The sequence below is a fragment of the Rhinolophus sinicus genome, linkage group LG16 (assembly GCF_036562045.2).
Source record: "Rhinolophus sinicus isolate RSC01 linkage group LG16, ASM3656204v1, whole genome shotgun sequence".
NCBI lineage: Eukaryota > Metazoa > Chordata > Mammalia > Chiroptera > Rhinolophidae > Rhinolophus > Rhinolophus sinicus.
Window position 1 is genome coordinate 21022632 of NC_133765.1, and position 27208 is coordinate 21049839.

General features: G+C 55.9%; 3 protein-coding genes across 10 annotated transcripts in view; 2 read left to right on the plus strand and 1 right to left on the minus strand.

The window, feature by feature from the left end:
* Nucleotides 1-8273, plus strand: part of AP1B1 (adaptor related protein complex 1 subunit beta 1) — a 48555-nt gene extending 40282 nt beyond the window's left edge. For 5 of the 7 annotated variants that reach the window (XM_019743076.2, XM_074321858.1, XM_074321855.1 and 2 more), the window contains 4 exons: nucleotides 32-116; nucleotides 772-858; nucleotides 954-1108; nucleotides 2705-3702. In XM_019743076.2, the coding sequence (XP_019598635.1) occupies nucleotides 32-116; nucleotides 772-858; nucleotides 954-1108; nucleotides 2705-2779 (402 nt within the window). In that variant the 3' untranslated portion in view covers nucleotides 2780-3702. Of the gene's footprint in view, nucleotides 1-31; nucleotides 117-771; nucleotides 859-953; nucleotides 1109-2704; nucleotides 3873-8192 lie in introns of those variants that run through there. The other 2 variants (XM_074321856.1, XM_019743078.2) reach the window with 2 other exon arrangements.
* Nucleotides 8274-12495: 4222 nt separating this feature from the next.
* Nucleotides 12496-15825, plus strand: RASL10A (RAS like family 10 member A). Of its 2 annotated transcripts, XM_074321389.1 has the most exons (4): nucleotides 12496-12800; nucleotides 13648-13730; nucleotides 14791-14915; nucleotides 15193-15825. In XM_074321389.1, the coding sequence occupies exons 1-4, from the start codon at nucleotides 12710-12712 to the stop codon at nucleotides 15458-15460; spliced, it is 567 nt and encodes a 188-aa protein (XP_074177490.1). In that variant the 5' UTR covers nucleotides 12496-12709; the 3' UTR covers nucleotides 15461-15825. The 2 variants fall into 2 exon arrangements, with proteins under 2 accessions (XP_074177490.1, XP_019598688.2); XM_019743129.2 differs by lacking the exon at nucleotides 12496-12800 and having other exon boundaries at nucleotides 13254-13730.
* Nucleotides 15826-15975: 150 nt separating this feature from the next.
* Nucleotides 15976-21569, minus strand: GAS2L1 (growth arrest specific 2 like 1). Its single transcript, XM_019743127.2, has 6 exons — nucleotides 21393-21569; nucleotides 19777-20434; nucleotides 18314-18421; nucleotides 18123-18219; nucleotides 17864-18035; nucleotides 15976-17320 (listed from the first exon to the last, which is right to left on the minus strand). Exons 2-6 carry the CDS (start codon nucleotides 20413-20415, stop codon nucleotides 16285-16287), a joined length of 2052 nt encoding a protein of 683 aa, XP_019598686.2. The 5' UTR covers nucleotides 20416-20434; nucleotides 21393-21569; the 3' UTR covers nucleotides 15976-16284.
* Nucleotides 21570-27208: the final 5639 nt, after the last annotated feature.

The following is a 27208-nucleotide window of genomic DNA, read 5'->3' on the forward strand; positions in this document are numbered from 1 at the left end:
TGAGTCAGGCATCATGGGGACCCGTTCCTAGGTGGCTGTGAAGAACAACATCGACGTCTTCTACTTCAGCACCTTGTACCCGCTGCATATCCTCTTTGTGGAGGACGGGAAGATGGGTGAGTCATGAGGGCACCCGTAGGGTCCCTAGAATGGTAGATTGGCAGCCCCACAGCAGAGTCCATGAGTCAGAGCCCGGAGTGAGGGGCACACCTCCGTCACGGCCCCAGGGTCTCACCGTGCCATCTGTGGCCCCCCCCAAGGGAGCTGTGCCACACAAGAGCTATCTCACTCCAGGGTTCTCTGCTCTGCCCCTCAGCCTTGCCTGAGCGCTCTAGAGAGTCATCCACCAGCTCCCCGAGGCCGGGAACCCAGGTCATGCCTCACCCCTGATGCCCATCTCCTGTGCCCTCACTAGAATCCCTGAAAAGACTCATCCCAGGGCCCAGAGGACTCACGCCCAGCCCGGCGCTGCGTGGAGCTCTTTGCCCCCCTCATCTCTCACTCAGAGGCCCCATAACGCAGGCTGACTAATGAGTAGGCTGCTTGGGGCCAGAGCAGGGGAAGGGCACATGTGGGTGCTAAGGAGAGAACTAAGGCCCAGAGGCAGGAAGCCCAGTCCTTTGGGAACTGCAAGTAGCCACCTTCCCAGAGCTGCGGGTTAGCTCCGGGCGGCAGGGCCCGTGCCAGCCCTCAGCATCAAGGCACCCCCGCTTCCTGCTGGGTCTTACTGCGTGAGGCCACAAGTTCATCAGCGTGCCTTCTTCCCCGCAGACCGGCAGACGTTCCTGGCCACATGGAAGGACATTCCCAATGAGAACGAAACCCAATTCCAGATCAGAGATTGCCCCCTCAACGCAGGTAGGACTCCTGAGCACCCAGCCCCATCCACACTGCCTCTCGCCTGCACCCCAGGCCCTCCCCCGTTGCTGACCAGGGGGCCTTCTGACCCCCAGAGGCCGCGAGCAGCCGGCTGCAGGGCAGCAACATCTTCACAGTCGCCAAGAGGAACGTGGAGGGCCAGGACATGCTCTACCAGTCCCTGAAGCTGACCAACGGCATCTGGGTGCTGGCGGAGCTGCGCATTCAGCCGGGCAACCCCAGCTTCACGGTGAGGGCTCCCGCCCTGCCAGCCCCTGGGCCCTCCCGCCCCATCCCAGGCGCCTCTCCTGCCCCGCCTTCCTCCCAGGCCGGAGGTTGGCCCTGATGGGGGACATTCTAGCCCAGCTAGGCTGGGGTCCCTTTCAGCCTGGTGTCGATAAGCATCAGAATTGTGTCCCTGGAAAGGGCCTTAGAAAGTCTCCGATTCAATCCCATCAAGTCACTCAGGTAAGACACCAAACTGGGCCTCAGAATAAGGAGTTGAACTAGAAGAGTCTGTAAAATTGGGCCTGTGAGGTGGCACCGTTGGCCCGACGCCTGCCTGACTGCAGAGTGGCCCTGCTAGGCCAGTCTCTGGCCCTCCTGCTCCGGCCTGCCTGGGGACGCAGCTGGAAGGTCAGTGATTCCCAGCAGCTCGTCCTTCCGACGCTTTGAGTCAGACCCCAGTCAGGAAACGGCTTCCACAGAGTGCGTGGTTGTCCTGGAGGCCAAGCTGCTGCTCCAGGCCCAGCGAGCACCAGGCTTTGCTTCTCCCCCTGCACCGTCTCTGGCAGGCATGCCTCCCCCTTCCCGAGACGTTGCTCCCGGGCCCCACTGGCAGCGATGGCTCTGTGGTTGGGCTGGGGCTGCTGCAGTGGCTTCGGTGGTGGTGATTTCCGTCTCCCTGTGTTTGGTTGCTGCATGTCCACCTGCCCTGCTGGTGCCCGTGGTGCAGGACTTGGAGGTTAGCGGATTGCTTTTCTCTTCCTCTTTTCCCTCATCCTCCCCAGCCACACCTCGAACACCCCATCTCCTGGTTTGGCTCCAGTGCACCCCTGGCTCTTGCGGCCCTGCCTCACCCTGTTGCTCCCGAAGCCAGGCAGACACGCATGCAGGCCGCAGGCAGGAGGGCATCCTGCCCACTGCTGATACCCCAGCGCTTCCCAACCAGGTGGCCCCAACTGAGCTGGTACCCCCACTTCCCAACCTGTTATGCACAGAGCTCTTCAGGAGACCAGAGCCCCCTTGGGGCCACTCCTGCTGATTTCCGGAGCTCCACTTCCTCTCCCCCTTCCTAATTGCACCCTTCAGAAGCAGTGATTTTGGCAGAAAGGGTGGTGGCACTTGTCTGTCCTCTGCCTGTGCTCTCCAGGCTCACACTGCATTTGGAACTGAGGCAAAGTTTCTGATGTACCTGGTTCCTGGGTAGGAAATCAGGAAGAACCCCCAGCGCCCCACCATCTCCCAGCCCCCTGCCTCCTCCGGGACCTCAGCCTCCATGAGCTGTGGGGGCCCAGGCAGCTCTGCAGGGTGGGGGCCAGGCCCTCCCTGCCAGCCTCCCGTTGCTGATTCACGCTGCTTGCCGTAGGGCCGTGGTGGCTGGGCTGACAGCAGGTGTGTGGGCAGCAAGTGATTCTGTCCACACCCGGCTGGCTGTGGCGACCGCCCTCTCCTTCCCCACACATCTGCCCCAGCCGCTGCTGCCAGCAGGCCACGTGTGCACACCGCACTCTTCCATCTGGTTCCCATCCTCTCTGCCCTCCCCGCGTGTTCCTTCCCAGGCTAGTAAATGACAACCCCAGAGACAAGCCGTGGGAATGAGCGAGATCCCTCTCTTCCCCTGCAGCTGTCCCTGAAGTGCCGAGCGCCAGAGGTGTCCCAGCATGTGTACCAGGCCTACGAGACCATCCTCAAGAACTGAGGCCCCGTCCAGTGCCCGCCCCAGCCTTCTCCCAGCCCATTGAGGAGCCCCCTGGGGTTAACAGCACCACCTCCTCCCGGGAGGGGCCAGGGAAGGCTGCTGGCCACCCCTGGGGCTCCCTGGTCCTGACTGCAGGGCCCACTGGGTCCTCAGGGCGGGCGGCACCCCTCCTGGAGTGAAGGCTCAGTGTACTCCGGTGCACAGGGACTCCCCTCTTCCACGGCTGCTGACACTTAGGGTCAGGTGAGGACAGGACCAAAAGAGACAGAGCCAGAGCAGCTGCAGAAGCTGGACAGGAAGACCCAAAGTTCTCTTCCTTTTCTCGACACCTGAGGGCGCTCCCAGCCTGGGGAGCACCATGCCCCCCACTTTCTTGGGTTGGTGTTCGTGTGCCTCCCCCCCACGCGCTGTCATGAGATGGGCCCTGCCAGGCTGTCCTGGCATGCGTGAAGGGTCCCCTGGGTATCAGGAGAGCAGTTCTTTCAGGGTCTGGGACTCCCAGGGCCTGCACCCCCGCACACCCCCTGCCTGAATCCCCCTAGCCTGCGGCCCAGTGGTTGTCAGTCGGGCCACAGCCTCCTGAGAGCTGACCCACGTGGGGAAGACCAGGCAGAAGCTCCCATAGGCCCTGCCCAGGCTCCTGCTCTCCTGGCAGTTGCACACACACCTACCAGGCTCCCCCCTCTTGCCCCTGAGGACGGTCACTACCTATGATACGTTCCTCGGTGTCCCCTGGGCTCCTGGAGCACAGACAGGGCTAAGGAATGAGGAACTCGGCGAGCAGGCTGCCTCCTGTGCAGGGTATTGGGTTTCTCCTTAGTGTCTGCTCCCCTCCGCCTGGCCTCCCAAGTGTCAGTATGTGTGACAGAGCATTAGGTTTTCCTGTTACTGCTGTTTAATAATAAAGATTCTGCTTCTGGCAATCACGGACACTTTTTTCCCCCTCCACCAAATGTCAGAACTGAAATCTGCCTCCTAGTGGAAGGATAGTGTTCTGAGCCCTGCAGTAACTATATCTAATATATATATAAATAGACTATATATTGTATGTTTATTTTCGAAAAGAGAAAGTGAATAAAAATGATGACATCAAGCATATCCCTGGCCAGTGTGTCAGGTGCTGCCTGAGGCTCTTCTGGGTGGGTCCAGAGTCCCCTGGAGTCCAGGGTCCCTGCCCCTCCCCTGGCACTGCGGACAGCGCCTTTCCCTCCTCCGTGTCTGTAAGTACTGACTTCTGAAGTCTGCTGGTCTCCCTGGAACCTCTCCCATCCTTGATCCCAACTCTGCCCGAGCAGACGCCATCCCTTTTGATGTGGGCCGAGGGCTGACATCCATTTGTTTTCCTCAGCTCCCTGCCATCGGGGAGTTTCCTGGGAGCGGTTGTGGCAGAGGGTGCGGGCGGGCGGGCCAAGCACCAGACCTGTCTGGGCAGGCTGTTCCCCACCCTGCCACTGGCTGCTGAGTGGGCACTAGGCTGGCAGCCGCCCCAGCTGCTACCAAGGGCTGACTCCCCATGTGGCCCCAGTCCTCGCATTGACTTGGCTCCCAGGGAAAGGCAGCCAGACCCTGGGTTGGGCTCCGACAGCAGAGCTGCCGGTTCTCAATGCCTGTGGCCGGTGGGCCTTCACCCTGCTTCAAAGGGAAGAGTAGCCCCGGTGCCCTCACCTGTTTCAGCCCCAGCCACACTGCCCCGGGCCTACCTCTGACAAACGGCTGCCGTTGCCACTGCCTGGGCCCTGGCATCAGAAGGAGCACCTGGCCCTCTTCTGACTGGGGGTTGCCACGCTGTCTTAGGGACCACAGAGTCGCAGTCAGCCAAGACCCTTGACTATTAATACAACTCTGGTTCCCACCTCACCTGAGAGTCCTCAGGCTCAGAAGGTCGTGCTCAAATATGGCTGGGGTCCCCTCTGGCTGTGAGCCCTTAAGGAGACTGTCATGTGGCCTGCTGTCACCTGCTGCCTGACCCACCCACTGAGTGCACTGCTGGCTCAGCTATCCGGGACCTCACAGAGCTTTCTGTCCCCACCCCTCCACCGCTGAGGGCAGAAGAGTGGACGTGTAAGACAGCTGTCCCCGGTGGGGTGAGGAGGAAAGCTGACGAGAAAGGCTGGCCTGGTTGGACAGAGGGCCTGGGACTGGCAGACATCTTAGGTTCACCCTCCTAATTCAAGTTGTGCTTGGTTCTCAGGAGATTATGGGCAGGACCTTAACCAGAGGTTCCCCTCTTCACCCATACAGCACCCCTTATGAGGGGACCCAGCAGTCTTAATATATTCGGGAGAAACAGGCAGAGAGTATTTGCACTCCCAGTTCCCCCAGCCTGGGCTTTCCCTCGTCGTCGCATCAGGAAAACATGCACTGCCACTGGGGGCCCAGGCCTTTAGGAGAAGTGCTTTCGGGGATATCTAGTCTGCCCTTCTGCTTCTCCCTCCCTGGCCTCAGTGAGAAGCCATCCCGTGCTTCCTCCCCTTCTCGTGTAACTCGCTGGTCCTGATGTGCTCAAGCCTCCCCCGCTCAGGGCCTGACACCTCCAAGACCTTGGCATCCTGCAGGACATTCTCCAGCGCTCTGGGCCTTCCCAGCCAGTTGGGGAATTCAACAACAGCAGCCAGTCATTTCTGGAAGGTCCAACAAAAACCAAGGGCCTCATGGGTGCCCCTGTGTGCCAGCCACTGTGCTAAGGCCTGTGGCATGAACTCGTTTTACACTTTTTAATCTTTAACTAGTGGATTGCTGTTTTTGTTTTTTTATGGAGATTCCAGACCAGGGTCAGATCAGCCACACAAATGGTTGAGGTCTCCCTCCCACCCTTACCCAGTTCTTAGTTTTCCTCGCTAGAGGCAAACTTCATTGCTGGGTTTTGGATTTTCTTCCAGGAATATTCTGTGCATGTATGTCAGCAAATCCATGGAGGTATTTACTTAATAAATGGTAGCACACTCTACACATACACGACCAGCACTTTCCTTATCTTACCTATCTGTACAAATAAACCCACCTCAGTATTCTTTGTGCAAATGGGCGGCCATTAGCCAGTGCCGGCTGGTGGACATTCCAGCTGTTTCCATCTGCTGCCAGTCCAAGCAACTGCAGTCACATCTTCCTACACAAGTCCTTGATCGTGGGTGGAAATGTACCTGTAGGATCTAGGCCCCAGATTTGTTAGACCAGAGGACATAAGCATTTTACATTTCATATTTTAGTTCTGTTTTGAAAAGGTAATGCATTCACATCGTTCAAAAGGCAAAAAAGTATATAAGTGAAAAATTCTCATTCCTCTCCCCAAAGAAACCAATGTTACCTTCCAAAGAGACTCAGTGATGGCTGTTTTCTTTTTCCCTTTTAATACACAAATGGTAACATGAAATACACCCTGTTCTGCACCTTATATCTTGGAGACTTTTCCCCTACCGGTCCATCATGGAGAGAGTCCTAATGCCTTTTTATAACAGCTGTGTGGTGTTCCAATGAATGAAGGTACCATCATGAACCAGCACCCCATGATGTCCATTGACTTACACCGTGTCTCCCCGAAAATAAGACCTAGCTGGACAGTTCTAATGCGTCTTTTGGAGCAAAAATTAATATAAGACCCAGTCTTATTTTACTATAACATAAGACCCAGTCTTTAATATAATATAATAATATAATACCAGGTCTTATATTAATTTTTGCTCCAAAAGACACATTAGAGCTGATTGTCTGGCTAGGTCTTATTTTCAGGGAAACACAGTATCTAAGGTGTTGCTAGTACAAGTGATACTGCAAAGAATATTCACTTTCATACATGGATAACTTCCTGAGATGGAAATTGCAGGGTCAAAGGTAGGTTCATTCATAATTTTGATAGCTGTTGCTAAAAATTCTTCAATTTACTCTCCTAACAGCCAGGAATGAGACACCTATTTCCTCGCCCCCTCACAAACTCAGTGTATTGATGTGTGCCAAACTGATGGGTGAAAAATGATCGCTTACTGTGTTTTAACTCTTCATGTGTTTTTGAGCCATTTATGTGTCCTTTTCTGAGCTGTCTTCATATTTTTTGCCTGTTTTTCTATATGGTTATTGGTCCTTTTTGTCCTGATTTGTCATTATTTCCCTCATTCTATTACTGCTCTTAACTTTTCCTTGCTGAATTTGTTTTTTATGTAGTCTTTTTTTTTTTTTTAAGATTTTATTGGGGAATATTGGGGAACAGTGTGTTTCTCCAGGGTCCATCAGCCCCAAGTCGTTGTCCTTCAATCTAGTTGTGGAGGGCACAGCTCAGCTCCAAGCCCACCATCCCATGCGGGAATTGAACTGGCAACCTTGCTGCCAAGAGCTCGCTCTCTAACAACCTGAGCCCTCCAGCCGCCCCTTTATGTAGTCTTAATATCTTCATCTTTCTAATACTTGTCTGATCTTAGTTTTTGCATTTTGATCCTATTCCATCTGGGCTTTATGTTAGGAACAAGGTAGGGATCCAACTTCCTCTTTTCCCAGATGGTTACCCAGTTCTCTCCACACAATTTACTGAATAATTCATCTTTACCCACAGATTTGAAATGTCATTTTTTCATATACTAAAGTTCCACATATATAAGAGTGCTTTTGTGGATTCCGCTGTGTACCAGAGAATTTTCTATTCATTGGTCACTGTGTTTTTTAAAAACTATTGTATCTTTATATTTTCATAATTTATGGAGAATTCACATCCTTATAATGTGAATAATATTTACATCCAAATACAGGAGTACATGCTGTACATTGGTTCATGCTTTCTTTGATGTCTCCTTGTAATATTTTAAGTTTTCTTCATTAAAAGTTCTTGCATGCATATATTTTTTACTTTTTTTATTAAGGTATAGTTGAAAGACATGTACAATTAGTTTCAGGTATACAATATAGTGACTCAACATTTATTTATATACCTTATGCTGTCTTTAGTAACTAAATCTTAGTAACCATGTCACCGTGCAGTTATCACAATATTATTGACTATATTGGTTTATTTTTGCATAGATTCATGAAGTGTTTCCTTTTTTTTTGCTTCTTTTTATAAATGGACTTCTTCATTCTTTTCCTTATATATTTATGATCTAAACATATATTTGTAAATATATAATATATAGGAATACTATATATTGATAATATAAAATAACAAATTATATAATTTTTCAACAAAACTACAGACTTTATTCAGATTTCACAAGTTTTCCCACTCATGTCCTTGTTCTGTTCCCCGAGCTCACATTCCATGGGGTTGTCATGTCTCCCGAGTTCCCTCTGGTCTGTGACGCTCTCAGGCTGTCATTGTTTTTCATGACCTTAACAATTTCGAGGAATACTAGTCCGGTATTTTGTTGACTATCCTTCATTTGGGTTTGTCTGATGTTTTTCTCATGGTGAGACTGAGGTTCTGGGTTTTTAGGAAGAAGACCAGAGAGGAGGTGCCCTTCTCATCACGTCATCTCGGGTACACACGCCATCAGCATGACTTATCACAGTCACATTAGTCTGGATCACTTGGCCAAGATAGAATTTGCAGCTTTCTTTACTGTGAAGTTACTTTCTCCCCCTTTCTGTACTCTGTTCTTTGGAACCAAGTCACTAAGTGCAGCCTACACTCGGGAAAGAACACGGGGGCAGGGAATAGCGGCATAAATTATTTGGAATTCTTCTGTTATGAAGATTTGTTTCTTCTCCCACAGTTACTTATTAAATCATTTACATTAGTTTGGAGTCATGGATATTTTATAATTCGGGTTTAATCCAAAACCACATTTACTTTTTGCTTAAATTGTTCCAGCTTTGGCCATTGGGAGGTCTTTCAGATAGGCTCTGTGTCCCTTTGACATGCCACCATCCTTTTGTTTCTTTCACAACTTCCTAACTTTCTGGCATTACAAGATGCTCCAGGCTCATTTTGTATTTGTCCTGCCCCAACCCTAGAATCACCCATTTTTCCAAAAAGCCTGGTTCCTTTTACTGGAGCGTAGCATTAGAAACCAAGATCTGGATGTGCTTGTTTCTGGATGGCACTTTGAGGCCCTCTCAGCTGACAGAACTAGGAAATATCTGTGCATACCATGTTTCCCCAAAAATGAGACCTAGCCGGACAATCAGCTCTAATGCGTCTTTTGGAGTAAAAATTAATATAAGACCAGATCTTATTTTACTATAAGACCGGGTCTTTATAATATAATCAATATAATATAATATACTGGGTATATAATATAATATAATATAATATAATATAATATAATATAATACTGGATCTTATGTAATATTGTATTATATAAGACCCGGTCTTATATATACAATATATATATATATATTAAGATTTTTTATTCGGGAAGGGGAACAGGACTTTATTGGGGAACAGTGTGTACTTCCAGGAGTTTTTCCAAGTCAAGTTGTTCCTTCAATCTTACTTGTGGAGGGTGCCATTCAGCTTCAAGTTGTTGTCCTTTCAGTATTAGTTGTGCAGGGTGCAGCTCAGCTCCGGTCCAGTTGCCATTTTCTAGTTGCAGGGGGCACAGCCCACCATCCCTTGCGGGAGTTGAACGCACAACCTTGTGGTTAAAAGCCCGCTCTCCAACTAACTGAGCCATACGGGAGCTCAGCGGCAGCTCAGCTCAAGGTGCCGTGTTCAATCTTAGTTGCAGGGGGCGGAGCCCACCATCCCTGGTGGGATTCGAGGAGTCAAACTGGCAACCTTGTGGTTGAGAGCCCACTGGCCCATGTGGGCATCAAACCGGCAGCCTTCGGAGTTAGGAGCACGGAGCTCCAACCACCTGAGCCACCAGGCTGGCCTAACACAGTCTTACATTACAGTAAAATAAGACTGGGTCTTATATTAATTTTTGCTCCAAAAGATGCATTAGAGCTGATGGTCCAGCTACATCTTATTTTCGGGGAAACATGGTACTTACCCGTGTATACACAAATACTCCTCATTATGTTTTGTAATTGGTAATTCTTTGCATATAAAAACAAAAGTGTTCTGTATGTACAAACTTTGTCCCCTCCAGCCTTACTAAATTGTCGTTTTTCTCTGTGTCATCTCATTTCATCCTTCAACAACTCTATGAAGTCAAGACTATTATTATCCCCTTTCCAGAGAAGGAAACTGAGGCTCAGAGAGTTTAAGTAACTTGCACAGATGGCACAGGGAGGTTTCAAACGCAGGAGATCTCACTTCAGAGGCCTGGAAGCCCTGCCTGTGCTGCCTCCTTTGTCCTGATGGCTGTGAGAGCCCCACTGGCCTTCAGGAGGCTGAACAGCTACACTCAATGGGCAGCGACATTGACCCACTAAGTGCCCGGCATCCGCGTGGTAAAGATACCTGCCCACACAAAATTCAGGGCCCAGGGAGGTGAGTTACTGCTGGGACAAGTAGCGTGGAGCTGTGATTAATGGTCAGGACAGACCACTACTAACGGTCAGTGGAGTCGCCCAGATGGTTGGGCCACAGGAGTCCAGAGCAAATGTCCCTGGATGCTGGATGCACTCCAGGTGCTTGACCCAGGGAAGGGCTGGAATCAGGCCAGTTGGGAAGCAGCTGCGTGGCAAAAGTCAGGTGTTGGGGTGGTGGGGGACACCTAGCTGGCTGGCTTTGGGAGGCTGTGGGCAATGAACTGGGCGACGCAGAATTCCCTACCCAGTGCCTGCCCCTGGCCAGGCCCTCTCAACTGTCACTGAGCCCACCCTACTTTCTGTGGCTAATCCTCCAGAGCTCAGCTTAGCTGTGTCATCAGGCCCTTCCTGAGCCCCCACCCTCGGTCAAGCTGGTACATCCCCTGTGTACCCTAAGCCTGAACCAGCCTAATGCTCCTGTTTCCATCTGTCTGTGCCTGGCTGTATGTTTGTCTCCCTCATAAGCCACAGAGGGCAGGCCAGGTCCCACGTACAAAGGAGCACGTGTGGATGTTTGGTGGGTGTTCCCTGGAGCACTGCATGGGAGGACGTGAGGGGTATAGGAGTAGCGGCGCAGCAAACAGCAACCTGGCTGCCTCTCCTTGGGGAAGGAGTGAGGGGATCGATGAGAGAAACTTCAAAATTTACATCCCAGGCAGACAAGCAGCCCAAGGTCTCTGGCTTGCCAGTCTTGGGGAAGCCTGGCACTGGCTGCCCACACCTGTCACAGCTCAGCTCAGTCCCCACAGTGCCAGGGGCTTCCTCAAAGTCCCTTCCCACAAGGCCACAGGCTCCAGCTGCCTTCCTTCTGGCCCCTGGGCCCGGATGAACTCGAGCTTCTCAGAAAATCAGGTTCATTGGCCCAAGGTCCTGGGTTCCAGTGCCTGTGCTGCCAGTTTCCTGTTGGAAAATTTGGGGCAAATCATTGCATCCCTCTGAGCCTTAATGAATATGTAGCTAGGGGTCAGAGCTTTGCACATCACAGGTCCTTGATAAATGGGAAACGCTGCTAGTGATGCTGATATAACAGCATAAATTCCTAGGGAATTTGTCACCCCTGCAGAGTCTATAGGGCTTCATGGGAACTATAGGACATTCACTGTCCTCCATCATTCCAAAACCTCGCCCTGAGAAACCATATCGGATCCCAGGTATGCCCTCCACCAGCCCTGTTGCCTGTTCCTGAAGAAGCCCCGCCCAAGAAGGCACTCTGTCGGAAAGTGAAGCAAGGAAGGTTTTCCAGAAGAAGGACACCCAGAGCTGGCTCCCAAGGGTGGACAGGAGCAAGAAGAGAGGGTGCTCCAGGCAGGGGAGTGGGCCACACAGAGAGCCTTATGGGAAAAGAGCCTGCTGAGTACCAAAAGGGAAGGGAGGCTTAGTTTATTTACTCCCTGCCTTGTTCCCCAAAGGAAATGAGGCGGCTCACAAACTCCAGAAGCCTGAAAAGTTACAAAGTAAGTGGGGAAATCAGGTGAAGGGAAAAATCATGGCAGGAAATGAAGATGAAGCCAGGAGTCCCCCCTCGCTGGGCTTGAAGACCTGGAACAACTGCCAGAGGTACCCACAAGTTTGGCTCTGAGGTCCCTAGTGGCTGAGAAGAGTGAAAACAGGTCCAGGTCCCTAATCCAATGTGGGAGGATGAAAACACACCCAATGCTCTGGAGAAACACTCTCTGGTTGCCATCACCTTCTCCCTGGAGGATGCACGCCCTCCCCACTCAGGGTTTAGCTCCTCTTCACACCTCTACGTCCCCCAGGACGGGGAGTGGATGTTTGTGCTCTTACAGTTCCTGGATCCCATGTGTTCTAGAACCTTCCTTCCTAAGGTAGGACTTTTTGTTTTATTTTTAGTTTTTAAATCCATTTCAGCATCCTGGCAAACAGTAAGTGAAAACTTTGGTCAATGCAGAAACAGAGCAGTGGGTCCATTTCACCAAATACCTGGGCATCTGATCAGAGATGTGGGAGCCCCCTCTATGTGGAGGAGGCAGGCAGAGGCAGAAGGGAGGGAAGCTGGGCAAATCAAGGCTTTCCAAGCCTGATGGGGAAGAATCTTCTCCCCAGCTCCAGGGAGAGTGGCTTGGTGCTTTGAGAGAGTTACAGGTGGAGTCTCAGGCAGAAAACCTGGCCTTAGCAGTGACAGGGGTGGTGTCCACCAATTTCTGGATCTTTCAGCCTTGTTGGGACAGGGATTTGGGGCTGAGCTGCTGTGAACCGGTGTGTACTAGGCTCAGCACCCCCTGTCCTGCCCTCCCTCGATGACTGTCATTTGACATATTGTTTAGTGCTGCCCATGTTCCCCTGTGGGCAGAGGAAGGTGGGAGGGCTCCTCAGAAGAGACCATAAAGCTGTGGGTCAGGGGCTACCCACTGCCCCCAAATTTGGAGAATCCCCTCTCCGGCCTCAGTTTTCTCCTTTCAAATTGACATACCAGGTTGAGGCTATAGATTCAAGGATCACGTATGGAATTGCTTAGTAAAGGACCCCGCATGTAGTAGGCTCTCAAGAAATGGTGTCTGGTTTTGATGGATGCGGAGCAGACAGCCAACGCAGTGCGGCGACTCGCCCAAGGTCACATCGCTGGGGAAGTATCCGACCCCGGGCGGCCTGAGTCTAGCGGGTAGGGGTTTGTCTGGAGTGAGCCTCGCAGAGCGCTGTTTGGAGGAGCGGACGTGGGCGGGAAGGGCTTCTATTTTGGAGCGGGTTGAGAGAACCGCGATCCGCGGAAGGAGCTAGGTCCCTCCACGGGCTCCCTGCACCCCAATCACCTTCCTGCGACCCTTCCCGGGAGGGGCGTCCCGGGCGAGTAGGGGGAGGTGGGAGGGGCGGCGGGCGGTTACCTCATCGCCACCTCCGGGAGGCTCTGCTCGTTCGCTCGCGCCGCCGGCTGGTGCAGCGACTCCGGGCGCCGGAGCGAGAGAAGGAGGGAGGGACTGAGGCGCCGAGGGCAGCGCCGTCCCCCGGGCCCGGCTCTGCTGCGGGACCCTCGCGGCGAGGAGGTCGGACCTTGGTGCTCCGCGCGGCCGGCGGCGCCTCCAGTAGCGTTGCGGAGCGGAGGCGGTGTCTGCGCGCGGCGCGCCGGGTCTGTTCTCTCTGTGCTTCTTCTGCACCCGCCGGAGCTACTCTTTCGTCCGCCGTCGGCCTTCTCGGCTGTCTGTGTGCCCGCCTACTGCCTGCTCTGTCCTCGCCTGGCTTCTCCGGGCCTCAGTGTTACGGGTAGCGATGCGGAGCGCGGCGGGGCCGGGACGCACCGGGCAGGGCGCGCGGGGCGCACGGCCCGGCGCCGGCGCCTGAGATTTTCCAGCACGGAGCGCGGCAGTGCGCGCCGGCCATGGGGGGCAACCTGCGGGTGGCCGTACTGGGCGCCCCGGGCGTGGGCAAGACGGCTATCATCCGCCAGTTTCTGTTCGGTGACTACCCCGAGCGCCACCAGCCCACTAACGGACCGCGCCTCTACCGTCCCGCAGTACTGCTCGACGGCGCCGTCTACGACCTGAGCATCCGCGACGGCGACGCCGCTGGCCCGGGTCACAACCCCGAGAGTCTAGAGGTAGCGGTTCCAAGGGCGAAGGAGCATGTGACAGCGTGGGGAGGGGTGGTGGGGATACTCGGTGCACACGTGCTTGTCCTCGCGGACAGCCCCAGGGTGCCCACATGTGTTCGTGGATTGAAGGATGGATGTGTGTGTCCTGGTGTTTGTGTGTCTCAGCCCTTCTCGCCGGCCTGGAGCCTCACAGGACCAGGCCTGAGGCCGGGCGATTTTGCAAACTGGCTTTTTCTCACGGGCGTAAATGCTTCTGTATTTGCCAGCCTCCACTGGTGGGTCTGGATCAGTGGGTGGCAGAGCGTGGTCGTGTCTCCCTAAGGGTGAGCGTTGAGTGTTTGGGGCCTTGAGCAGAGCTTTAGTGAAAGAAGTTGGGGCCAGATACAGGGGTGTACTTGGGGGGGAGGAGGGGCATTCTCTGCTCCTTCATTCCTGTGACCTGGAGCAAAGTCTCCTTTAGTAATTTATGCTAAGTCAAGAACAGACTGAATCCTTGGAGCTGGATGCCTCCGAGAGGTGAAGAAGCAAGAGCAGACTGGATTAAGTAGGGTTTCCAAGAGTGGGTGGCATTTAGACTGAACCTGTAAGGATGAGTAAAGTTTTGATTAAAAGAAGTGGCAAAAGCATTCCAGGTGGAAATAAGAACGTGTGCTTAGGCCCAGAGGCCTGAGTTTACAGGCTCCGACAATCAGTGGTCTCTGAGGGCCCAGTGCTTTGGAATTAGTATTAGGAGAAGTAGTAATCTGCCAGGGTTTAGAGGGAAGCAATTGACTCCTGTTGAGCTGTGGGAAGCGGGGAAGAAGGAGGGGGAAACTAGAGGGTGGGTGGAAAGGAGACCTAGAGTGAAAGAGGGCTGGTGGTGACTGACCGGTTTCAGGCAGTTTGGAAATGTTTACCCTGATGGCCATGAGGACAGTCTGGCCCAGGAACTTGGGGGCCGGGGCCCACAGATGAGGATGGGTATGGCAGAGGCCTGAGGATGAACTATGGGGTTAGGCCCCTGCGAAGGTCAGGACTTGGAAGAGTGGGAAGGGGGCTCTGACAAAACCCAGCCTCCCGCCCCCAGGAGTGGCTGGACCCTAAGGACTGGAGCTTGCAAGACACGGACGCCTTCGTGCTAGTTTATGACATCTGCAGCCCAGACAGCTTCGACTATGTGAAGTCACTGCGGCAGCGCATAGCGGAGACCAGGTGGGCATGCAGCTGGAGGTGGTGGGGGAGTTTGCCAGTCTGACTGGGCCTTTGCCTGAGGGGAGTGGGTGGGCTCTTCCTGTGTCTTGGGCCTGGTCTCAGGCCTGCCGGGCTAGGCCTTTTGCCATGGGAAGGTCTTTGGGCCACACGCGTCTGGTGTTTGCTGGGGGCCTCTGGCTGCAAAAGGGGAATCTCCTGAGTGTATATGCCCACTGGGGGGAATTCTCTGGCCGTGGAGTCCCTGGCACCACGGCCCTCATTCCCATCTGGCCCCCAGGCCAGCGGGCGCACCCGAGGCGCCCATCCTCGTGGTAGGCAACAAGCGGGACCGGCAGCGGCTGCGCTTCGGGCCTCGGCGCGCACTGGCCACCCTCGTACGCAGGGGCTGGCGCTGCGGCTACCTTGAGTGCTCTGCTAAGTACAATTGGCACGTGCTGCGTCTCTTCCGGGAGCTGCTGCGCTGCGCTCTGGTGCGTGCCCGCCCTGCGCACCCAGCCCTGCGCCTGCAAGGGGCATTGCATCCGGCGCGCTGCAGCCTCATGTGACCTAATTCCATCAGAAGACCATGGGGCAGCTGGACAGTTTGACTGCAACCACCAAGGACCTGGATTGGATGAGCTTGCCCAACTTCTCTTGGATTGGACAGAAGTGTCCTCCCTGATAGGATAAGGAAAGCTCCTACCCAGTCTCCTGGGCGACAGGCCTCTCTTTGAATCTCATTGGACCCGACCAGGCCCAAGACTTTTTGTATAAGATCAGTCTTTTCTGGGACCTCATTGGGTCACGGTCCCATTGGATGGAATGGACTTGACTATGAATCTGATTGGAAGCTCTCTGACTGCTACTGGAGTCATTGGACAAATTGTTAAGTCACACCTCTCCCGAGCTAATAAAGGGGGAAACAATTCAAGTGCATCTGGCATTGCTGGGACAGGCAGGGTAGTCTTAATTGTGGAGATGAGAGCTGCCAGGCAGTTAACTCCAGAATCCCAACATTTAATGAGGGCCCTCAAAGGGGTATGATGGCCCCCAGACTGAATTCCCAAGAAGCAGACACAAGTGGCTGGAACAAAACTTTACTGTCAGGCTCTTCAGGGCCACAGGACCTCAGGAGGGGTCCTCACTGGACTGGCCCAGCCTCCTCTAAGGCATTCAATAATATTAGTAATTAAATAGCAACACTCATCCCCCAATCGGAATGTACAGCAGAGGTCCCATTGTGCCATGTGGTCCCAAGGAGTCTGGTCCCATGAGGTCTGGTACCCGAGAGACATGGGGTTGGGGGATATTCCCTGATGCAGAGGGGTTAAGGCCACAAAGGAAAAAGAGAAGGAATGAAGGCCTGGGGGGTAGTAGCTAGGCTGGTCCATCACATCCAGGAATCTGGCTCAGCCCTTGGGCTGACCGAGTGCAGGGCGTGCCAGGCCCCGGGCTCTGTGGGTCCAGATGGGCGGCGGGGGCCCCTAAGTGTGGGGATTCGTGAGGGTTTTCGGTCTGGCTGTGTGTCCATCCGGCCCCGTGCCCAGGTCCTTGGGGACTCAGAGCCAGCCAGGGGGCTCCCAGATGCATCTGGCAGCACCCCAACACCAGGGCAGGGGCTGCCTTCATCGGAAGAGCTGGACAGGGCTGGACCTCGGTGCCCAGGTAGCCCATTGGTCATCCGGCCCGAGTCCCCCGGTTGGCCACACTTGACAACCAGGATGCTGAGGGACGAGGAGGAAGAGCTGGAGGAACAGTAGGCTGAGTCAGGAGCTGGAGGGTCTGGGGCCCGAGCTGGGGGAGGGGCTGGTTCTGTGGGGGCTCCACCAGCAGCAGCCTCAAGGGCTCGGGCGTTGGCTAGGAACTCCTCTTCCAGGCGCCTGAACAGTTGCTGTTCGTGCTGCGGGTCAAGCTGCAGTGGGGTGCGGAAGACACTGGCCGGTGTGCTGCCCAACTCTGGACTGGGGCTGGAGACCCGGGCCGGCCGGGGGGCTGCAGGGCTGCGGGCACGGGGAGTCTGGGGGCTGCTCCTGCCGGAGCCCCCACTGCCTCTGCCCCATGGCACCCACGAGTGCTGCCCATCTCGGTCCCTCCGCACAAGCAGCATAGCCTGCTCCTCGCGGCTCTGGCTCCGGGCCCGTCGGGCTGGGCTGGGGGCTGACATCTGGGCTCCTCTGCCTCCTGGGGCCCCCCGGGGCCGCCCCCGATCTAGCCGGTCTCGGGACTGGCTGCGAGGGGCAGGGGGCCGCCTCAGGGAGGCCGGGGCACCTGTTGTCAGCCTCCGGCTGGGCCGCTCCCTCTGGGGACCAGTGCCTGAGTCGTCACTGCGGGCACCAAGGGGGCCACTCTGGGCTGAGGAGGCTGAGGAGTCGCTGTCCCCGGAATAGCGTCGAGAGCGGGGATGGGGGGGAAGCTGGTCTCGGGCTCTGAGGCAGGGGAACAAGAGAGAGAGATGGGCCATCACGGAAAGAGGACTGGCATGCGGAAAGGGCAGGGAGAGGAATGAAGAAGCAGATTTGTGGTTGGTAGGGGGTGGGGAAGACACCTGTGGTGCTTTGGCGGGTGTTGGTGGGGGCTGTCAAAGTTTTCTGTGTGTCCTGGGGACTTCCAGGGAGAAGTGAGAGACTCTGCAGTAGCTTCCTGCAGCCAGGGCCCCCACCCCCACCCCAAGGCAGAGGAAGAAGCAAGGCCTCTAGGGCCCTAAGCTCCGGGTCCCCAGCCTGCCTGTTTCCTGGGCAGGCCAGAGGGAAGCGGGGTTGGACTGGCCACCACCCAGGCCCAGGGCCCGCCTCAGCTGTGTTGTTCATTTGGTTGAGTTGCCATGGAGAGTGGAAGCCAAGCCAGTCCCCACCCACGGGAACTTTTCCCAGGGTGTGAGTCACTCTGGAACACAGCTCCTTCGTCATCCAGTCTAGGGAGGACGCCCCCACCCTCTACACCCTTCACCCTCATGTCCTCCTGCCTCTTACCTGAGCGGGGTCTCAGATCCCTCCTTTGAGCTGCGTAAGCTAATGGGTGTCACCTCAGGCCGGGAGCCCCGGCGCTCACCCCCTGGGGCTGGGCTGCCAGCTCGGGGGCTGGGAGTGGGTGACACCCTCTGGGGGGAGAAGGTGCGGGTCCTTGGCTGGGGTGGGCGGTGGGCTGGAGGGAGAGAAGAGAGGTGGTACGTGAGGGGTGGAGCCACAGAGATGAGCCTGCTGCCTGCCTGCCCCTGCCGTGGGCACTGACCTGTGGAGGAGCAGCGGCAAGGGTCATGCTTGTCCAGGTAGTGCTCCAACGTGTCCCAGCCGCCACCCACGCGTACCATCACGTGGCTTCTCAGCACCTGTGGGAGCCCAGCAAGGGCAACTCACAGCCTGTCCCGTGGGCCTGGCAGCCCACCCCCTGGGCTGCCACCTGCCAGGCAGCCCCTCTCTTACCCGCACGAAGATGAGCACGCTGGAGTCTCCCACGCGGTACTTCCCCTCTGAGACCTTGATCATGGGAAATTGGTCTGGGCAGGTGCAGTGGCCCAGGATCTCTCTCACCTAAGGCCAGCGAGGAAAGGCTGGAGGTCAGGGGTCAAGTCCCTCCTCCTGGAGCCTGACGTCAGTGACCCCAAGGTCAGGAGGAAGTCCAGCGAATGGGGGCATGGACTGTGTTGCCCCATACTTGGGTGCAGCCTCTATACTTGACCTTCCATGAGCAAGCCTTCCCCTCTGGCTATCAGGGGTCAGGGAACCAACCAGATGGTGGTCAGACCAGGGCCTGGGACCCCAACGAGGCACCTCCCCACAGCCCCTGAACCTGGGGGAGCCCTGGAGCTGTCCTCACTCTCCCTTCACCCACTTCACAGACACGAAGGCTGTGAGGCCCACAGGGAGGCCAGGTCCTGGGAGGAGGCAAGTTACAGGACACGAGTGCAGGGGGCCCACATCATACCGAGACGGGGTGCCACAAATGTGGGGTACAGCACACACCAACATGCACACACAAGCCACCCGCCTGGCATGCGTACATCTGCCCACATGTGCCTCCAGGCCCAGAGCTGCCAGGCTGGCTATGTGGGCAACCCCGCCTGCCTCCACACCCACAGCGGAGCTGGAGGAAATGAGCAGGTGGAGCCTCTGGTGACCCTGGCCCAGGACAGGGGTGGGGTGGCAGTCTCTGCCCACGCCATCCGGCTACCCCCCTCCAGGATGGACACATCATAGTCCTAATCCCTTGATAAGAAGCTGCGGGGGTGTCAGGGACACCTAGGTCTTCGGAGGAGGAGGAGGAAGCTGGGGGCATGCTTTGGCACCTCCTATGCGCAGAATAGAATAGAACTAAGTCTGCAGCTCCAGCAGCAGCAGCAGCTGTGGGCTTGGCTTCCTAGATAAGTGATATGCCCAGGGCCCTGGGGAATGTGAGGGGCCTGCAGATCCCCTGAGAACTTCCCTAGGCACTCACTGAGTACCTACTGTGCCAGGCACCTTGCTGAGGGCCAAGCACCACCGGCACCCACTCAACCTCAAGCTCCGTGCTGTGGTGGATACAACTATCTAGCACTCGGTTGAAGGAACATAGGAGGGGCTCAAATCATGTGGTCCCTGGATGAAGGAATACACAGCACTTATCTGGTACCTAGTTAGCACATAAAGAAGGGGTGTAGTCATGCAATGGAGCCCAGATTTTATCCCAGGCCAGCTGGGCCATGTGACTGCACCGTGTACCTCTTCCTCTATGGGCCTGCTCATCTCCTCGGGGACAGGTGTACACCTGGTGCTCCACACATGCACCCTTTCCATGGGGCAGGCTTTCCTGCGGATAGGTTCAGGGACTAGTGGTGGGCACTGGCTCTGCTGTCTGGTCCCTGGCACAAAGCGCAGGGTAAGATCATAGCAGGGGCCAAGGGACTCACCAGCTCATCGAGGTTGCGCAGGTCGCTGGGCGTCATGCGGGGCCCACGGGTGGGAACCCCCGGAGCAGCGGCAGTTTCTTCAGTGTCCTCAGCAGTGGGGGCATTGGGGGCATTGGGGGCCGAGGGTGCTGCACGTAGCTCCTGCTCAATCTCCTGTTCGAACTGCACGAGGCGAGGGGCGAGCAGGCCGAGGCGGGCCCCGCGCCGTGCCACCTCCAGCAGGCAGAGCACCACGCTTTTCTCATTCTTCCGTAGCACCAAGTCCTCGGTCTCAAACATGAGCACTTCGGGCACACCGAGCTCTGCGCGGCACCAGCCGATGAAGGTGGCCACGTTGTCACGGGCCATGAAGGAACCGGGTGCCACACTGTGTGCCTGGAAGGCCACACCGCGGGCCGGGCGGGCAGCAGCCAAAGCACGGGCGGCCTCAGTGACAGCGTTGGCATGTTGGCACAGGGTGGTGCCTGTAGCCAGCCCCGTCAGGAAGCCATCGCCACCACCGGGCAGCCCCAGGCCGTATAGGGCGTTGAGCCACTCGGCTAGATCCTCCTTCATGGCCTCCACGTAGGCCTCGCTGGAGCGGAATGGCCGCACACTCTTGGCTGCAGAGCCTGCGATGCCCGCCACTGGGTCCGCCATGCCCGGGCCAGCCGAGTCACTGTGGGCAGGGACACAAGTCAGGATTGCTGGAGGACCCAGAAAGCACTCAGTACAGACTAAGTCATTGAACACCAGCACCTGCCTGTCATTTCAAGCCAAATGCCTGGGTTTGAGCCCCAGCTGTGAGAAACTTCTCTGCACCTTTGTTTCTTGGTTGACAAAATGGGCACAATAATATTACTTCCTCTTGCACCTAATGGAATAATTTTTATAAATAACTTAGTGTCCATAAGTGTTTGTTGTTTCACTCTTGGGGGGGGGCAACTGGGGGACCCGGCTGAGTGCTCCCTCCCAGGCAGGGAGGAAGCTCATGCTTTCTGCCCTTTGTGATAGGGTTAGAGGGGGGGGGGAAGAGAGAGAGAGATGAAACCCACAGCTTCGGACTCACAGTGGACAGGAAAGGAGCCCAGGTCAAAACTCAGAAAGGGGTTAGCTCCATTGCTCAGGGATGCTGCCGTCCCCACCTCCTCCAGGAAGGTCCAGGGTCCTCCCTTAGCCCCCTTCCCTAAGTGTCATTATAACAAACGACATAGCAGTAATAGTAACAGCAACTGCACTGACCCTGGCCAGGGCTGAGCGCGCTGTGATATTATCTCCATTTTACAGATAAGGAAACTGAGGCGCAGAGAAGGTATAAACTCCGTCAAGGTCGCGGAGACCAATGGATGGCGGAGCCAGGCGAAGCCGCCGCGTTGACTATCCCAAACATGATCGGCAGCCGGCTGGCCGGAGCCAGGCCCCGCCTCCGAGGAACCTCCCTAGAGCCCAAGCCGGAGTGTGCGGCGACGACTCGGAATGGCCTCCGCCAGCCCGGCCTGTCCTTCCGGACTTTGGCCCAGAGAGGGTACAGGGCCGCCCAAGGTCACACAGCCCCAGGGAACAGAGGCCGCGCCGCAGCCCGGTTCCCGGTCAGTGCGCATCGTCAAGGCGGGGCGGTGCTGGGGTCCCGCGCTCACCTGGCTCATCCCGCGGCCTCGGGGAGCATCGCCCCGGCTGGGGCCGGAGCCGGGCCAGGCCGCCGCAGAGAGCCGCCTCCGGAGCCACAGCGGATCCCAGTCCCGCCGCCGCTTCACTGCGCTCACCGTCTCCGCCCCGCCTCCCTGGAATTCGGATCAGGCCCGGAGGGGCGGGTGGGGCCGCGAGCTCTTAAAGGGACCGCTCAGTTCCCCGGGCCGGCCGGGCGGACTGGGGGAGGAGCTGGAGTCTCCTGACTGGGGGACGGGCCCGGAACCCGGTCTGTGACGAGAGTGCCTGGCCCTCCCGGCCCGGGCCAAGGTCCGAGGCCAGGGCCCCCAGGCAACTCTACCAGCCCAGAAGTCCCATCCCCACCCAGGCTAGTCCCACAGTGCCTCCCTCGTTGGTCTTCTGGAGAGGGATTTGGGCGCTTCTAATTGCAGCCTCTCCCCCCTATAGTGGTCTCCCTGGAGAAGGCCCCACGGCCTGTTCCCAAGACAACTCAGGAAGCGGTAGAGGCCAGGGGCTGCAAAGTCACCTCCGGCTGGGGTGGACCTCCCTAGGTCAGATAACTGAGGAGTGGCGAGCTTTCTTCAGGCAGTGCCGACCTCAGGGCGTGGGAGGACGGCCCCCATTATGCCCACTCAGGATGTCCTGCTCCACACTGAATGTTCATTTTAAACCCTGAGTTTAGGGGTACACGTTTCTCAGATGAGGACACTGAGGCTCAGAAGGTAGGTGGGTGACTAAGGCCTAGGGTCCCCTGACCCCGTGATCCCAGCCCTGGCAGGAGAGAGCCAGACTCAACCACTTCTGGCCGCCTAGGTCAGGCAGTGATTTAAGAGGAGAGGAGGGTAAGGGGCTGCCTGGGTTAATCCCCTGCTGGCTTCTTTTCAAACTGCAGAGGAGGGCCCTGGCTGGGATCAGCGGGAAATCCTGCCCCCTGCTGCTGCCGGCTGGGCGGAGACATCAGGACTGCCTGAGCCGCAGCCTTGCTGGCCTGGTGGGGCCAGCTTGGCAGGGGAAGCACTGCCAATAATAGCCAAGGCTTAGAGCTTTAATAAAGCTCCTACTGTGTGCCAGGCCTGCTCTGTGCCCTAGACCTGAAGGAACTGGTGAGTCACCTCTATGAGAGATACTTTTATGCCCAAACAAGGGCTTAGTCAGGAGAGCAGCTGGAGCCAGGGTTTAAACATGAGTGTTAGGGGTATACCCTCATTTTAGGATCAGGGGCATTTGTTGAGTACCTACTGTGTGCCAGATCTCCTGGTGCCAGGCTGCTCACATGCATCATCTCGTTGGGTCCTCATGACCTTTCAAAAAGTGGGCACTCACCCCAATGCCTTGGCTACCCAGGTGGTGCAGGTTCTGCTCTACCCTCTCCTCCAGGCTCTCCCCCCACCACGAGTGATGAAGGCCCATAACTAGTAATAGTAATGGCTGACAGTATGTTGAGTCTCTTGGCACTGAGAGCCAAGAGCAGACAGCACAGAACAAACAACTAGTTCTTAGGGCTTGGGTGAGGTGCTGGGGAGGAGACAGAGGTGGAGCTAGGTGAAAGGCTGCAGTATTCTGGAGTGCAGGGGTGGAATGGGCCTGTAATTTTGAATCAGTGATCAGTAAAGGAGGTGAGGCAGAGAGCTGTGTGGATATCTGAAAGGAGAGGTTTTCAGGTAGAGGGGACAGTCCGTGCAAAGGCCCTGAGGTGGGCTTGTGCCTGGTGTGTTCAAGAAAGAGTGAGGAGGCCCCATGAGGTTGGGGTGGAGGGAGATGGAGGAGGCGATGAGGATAGAGAGATGGAGGCAGATCGAGTGGGCTTTGTAGTCCATACCTCTTTCCAGGCACGTGAGAGCCATGGAGGGATTTAGAGCAGGGGAGGAGTGTGACCTGACTTTGGTCTTAGGATCCCTGTGGCTGCTGTGGTGGGCAGGGCAGGAGCTCTGGGGGAAACCAGGGGGTGCTGGTGGGGTTGGTGGTAAGATTTGGATTCTGGCTGTATTTTGAGGGGAGAACTGATGGGATGTGCTGGTGAATTAGGTGTGAATGTGAGGACGGAGTTACGAATGCCTCCCAAGTTGGGACTGCTGATACCCAAGGAGGAGAAGACTGCTAAAGATGGGTTTTGGGAGGAATTACTTAGTGTGTGGATACTAAGTAATTTAATCCTCAAAATAATCCTATGAAGTATGATGCTTTTATGTGTGCTCATTTTACAATTTGGGGACACTGAGGCTCAGAGTGGGCAAAGGATGTGTGTGGTCAGCAGCTGTGCAGGAGTTTGACTCCCGCTTATATTAATCTTGCTGCACTGCAGGGCTCTGGACACAGGAGAGATCCCACTGAACCCAGGCCCTGCTAGTGGTCACTGGGTGAGATGGTTAAGTTCCACCTGTAAAATGGGACAGCAGTAGTCGTCATGTCATAGACAAGTGAAGAATGATACCCTTACTCGTCTTAGTGCAGCCAGGGCATACAGATGTGCACTACTCTTCTGAGGACATGGGAACCAAGTGGGGACTTTCTCCTCCCTATCTCCAGTCCCCTGAGCTGTGGTCTGAGGCCACAGAGGCCCACTCCAGACCATAGACTCCAACATTCTGATTCTAGGACATCTGGCAGGTGTGATGCTGACTGGTGTGGCCAGACCCCTGGCCCAGGCCATGGAGGTCCTTGGCTTTCACCCCTTTTGTTGTGTGGCAACCTCTCCTGTTCCTTGCAGGACCAAGGGAAGCCATAGAAACTGCTGGAGGGATAAGAGATTTGGGCGATGGTTATCCTGAGCCCGTCCCAACAGATCCCAGAGGCCACGGTGGTGTACCAAGTGTTGTGGCTCCAATGCAGGCTCGGTCTGGCTTGGCTAGTGGGCATGTGGCCAGATTTCTGCTGAGGGCCAGGGAGCAGCCCGCTCAGCCTTGGTTGCAGCTGGATGTCGGAGGATGGCCATGCAATGTTCAAGCAAAGTCCTCACTTGGCAGGCCGCAGTGCTGGTGCTGGGCAGCTCGGGTGCTGGGCAGCTCGGGTGCTGGTTGGGTCCACTTGAAGCTCTCCAGTCTGGACTGATCCTGTGAGCAGAGCCCAGGATGTGTGAGTGACCCGCAGGGGGTTTCAGGCTGCTCTGTCCAGATGTAGGTCCAATCATGACAACTGCTTCTGCCCTGGCTGTGGGACAAGTGCCCCCAAACTTCTCTGAGCTGCCTCTTGTGCCCTCCATGAGAGAGAAGCAACACCAGAAAGCTCAAGGGCCTGCTTTCCAACTTGCCTCCATCACTCTCTGCTCACTGCTCACCTGCACCTGGCAGCTGTCAGGAGTCGGGCAGGATTGGGGCAGCTTGAGAGCCAGCTGTCAGCCTGTGACTGGTATCTGGGTGCTTGTTTCCCAGTTACACTGGCCCCACTCACTGCGTTGTCCTTGACCCCACAGCGGCTGCAGCCCTGGGGCCCCCTGTTCCTTCCCCTGGAGCAGGTGAGCCGCTCCCTTCAGGCCTTTGCCCACATGTGGGGCATAGATTAGTTGCCCCACTGACCTCACAACCTTTGCCCAGGCCTGTGGGGTGTGGCCTAGTGGGATCACTGAGCAGTGCTGGAAATTTTTCTTCTGACCAGGAGCTGAGAATTTGGAGCAGGGTGTGGAAATGAGGCAAGACTTTTTCTCTGACTTCTCCCTCCACCTCTCCTCTACTCTCCTGCCCCTGCCCATTGTCCACCCTCAGCACCAACCAGCTTTGTACAGCCCTTTGAGACATAGCTCACATGCTGCCTGAATGCATCTGAGTGTGGTCCAGATGTTTCTTTTGCTGAGACAAACAGCTCCACTCTAGGCCTAGGCACCTAGGACATAAACACCTCTCACAGGGCTGTTTAGTGCTAATGAGATACCCCTCTCTGGGCAGGGACAGGAGGCTACTCCCGGGACAGCCTCAAGCTCTAGATAAGAGACCAGCAATGCCTTTCACACACGCGATGGTTGTCTGTGCAGCAGCTTTCAGTGAAGACTGCTTGTCATCTCGTAGCGTGGGCTGCAGGCCAGGAAGTGGCTGACCCATGCCCATTGCTGCCAGAGCACCCAGCCTTTCAGAAACAGGAAATCTGTGTGGGGGGAGGCAAGAGGGTGAGAGCACAGGCTCTGGAGGGAGACTGCCCTCAACTCTCACTTTGGCCCTGTGGGGACAGAGTCCCAGAGAGCAGTTTCCAGGCTCTTGGCCTCATGTGGCAAGGTGCTGGCTCGGTTATTAGATGGCCATCAGCTGTAATCAGATAGCCATCCGCTGTGGCTGGTTAGCCATTAGCCACTAATATAACTGCCGTGGCTACGCTAGGGGGTTGGTTGATTGGTTGGCTGGTTGGCAGGCAGAGAAGCAGACAGCGGATTGCGGCTAGCAAGTTTGGTTAGTAAGTGTGGATGGCGGATTGCAGATCGTGTGGATCCTACTTCCTGTGTCTTGCCCGTCCGCCAGTGAGACTGGGGTGCAGGAAGACCCCTTGTTGGGATACTGGCGGATGTTTGCTTTTGTGTCTCGACCAGCCGCCATGGAGAATATAGTGGTATGACTCCCCTATCTATGGCTCTGTTGTTCCTTTTTGTCCTCACCATGTCCTGCGTTCTTGGGTGGGGAGCAGCAGCTGAGACCCCACATGGCAGGCCCCATTCCTCATCGGAGAAACGGGAACAGCATACTTCCTACCTCAAAGGGTTATTAGGAATTAAACCTGTTGAGGCAGTGCTTGCATGCTGCAGGAGCCCAGACATATGGTGAAGTTTGAGCCGCAGGTGTGCACCTGGCTTTGCTACTTCCAACACCTGCCACGGCTGAGGTGGGAGTGTCCTTGGTCTCTTGGAGAAACATCACTGGCCCATGTGGCTGGATTGCAGTGGACAAGACAGAGTGGGACAGCCGAGGCCATAGCGGCCTGAGGGGGCCACGTCTTATAGGGCCTGTGGGTCATAGCAAGCGTAGTTAGAGCACCCAGTGTTTCAACAATTGCAATGACTTACGGTGTCCGGAAGTCACTCTGGTCTCTGGCGGGGAAGGGCTAGAGGGGTGAGGGAGAGGTCTCGGCCTGCCGGCCCAGGCAGAGGCTTGTGGCCTGGACTGCATGGCGGGAGGTGTAGGAGATTGGGATGTACTGTATTTTGAAGATGGTCTTATGGGTTAGGTGGGGGCTGGGGCAGGTATAAAGCCAAGGACTCCTAGGTTCGGAACAGGGTGCTTCCGTTTGCTGGGATGAGGTGTAGGGAGGAGCAGGGCAGGACTGCAGCCCTGCTTTAAGCCCAACAGACACCCAGGAGGAGCTAGCACTTGAAAGGTGCAAGGTCAGCAGTATGTATGGTGGGAGGTCAGCCAGGCAGCGAGGGGGTCAGAGAAGCCCTAACACCAGCCTGGGGATCCCCCTATGTTTAGAATTCAGGAAGAGGGAGGCAGCAAAGTGATGGGAGGACTGAGAGGGAACATTTTGGCAACGTGGTGGTCGGTGGTGAATCTGAGAGCTGTTTCAGTAGAGGCCAGAATGATTAGAAGGTTCTGGAAACGGAGGGGGACACAAAGGGAACCAAAAAATGGTTTGGTGGCTGGAGGATGAAGGGTTATCAAAGGTGGGAGAGCAATGTGTGTTCACCAGGGTAATGACCTGGTAATAAGGTCCTGGGAGGGCTGTACAGAGGGCAGAGGATCCACCCCCGTCCACCTGAGCACAGGCCAGCAGAGTGGTGCCCCTGCTCCCATTGGGGGCAGGAGATGGGAGGGAAGTTACGTTCCAAATTCTGGTTCCCTCCCCTGGCTAAAGGTGACAATCTCTCCTTGAACCTTTGGACACTTGGTCT

Coding starts and splice junctions, on each gene's coding strand:
- GAS2L1 (XM_019743127.2), bottom strand. CDS start 20,415: ATGGCGGACCCAGTGGCGGGCATCGCAGGCTCTGCAGCCAAGAGTGTG. Junction 18,220..18,313: donor GCGTGCTCATCTTCGTGCGG/GTAAGAGAGGGG, acceptor GGGCTCCCACAG/GTGCTGAGAAGCCACGTGAT. Junction 18,036..18,122: donor TTGCCGCTGCTCCTCCACAG/GTCAGTGCCCAC, acceptor CTCTCCCTCCAG/CCCACCGCCCACCCCAGCCA.
- RASL10A (XM_019743129.2), top strand. CDS start 13,512: ATGGGGGGCAACCTGCGGGTGGCCGTACTGGGCGCCCCGGGCGTGGGC. Junction 13,731..14,790: donor ACAACCCCGAGAGTCTAGAG/GTAGCGGTTCCA, acceptor TCCCGCCCCCAG/GAGTGGCTGGACCCTAAGGA. Junction 14,916..15,192: donor CAGCGCATAGCGGAGACCAG/GTGGGCATGCAG, acceptor TCTGGCCCCCAG/GCCAGCGGGCGCACCCGAGG.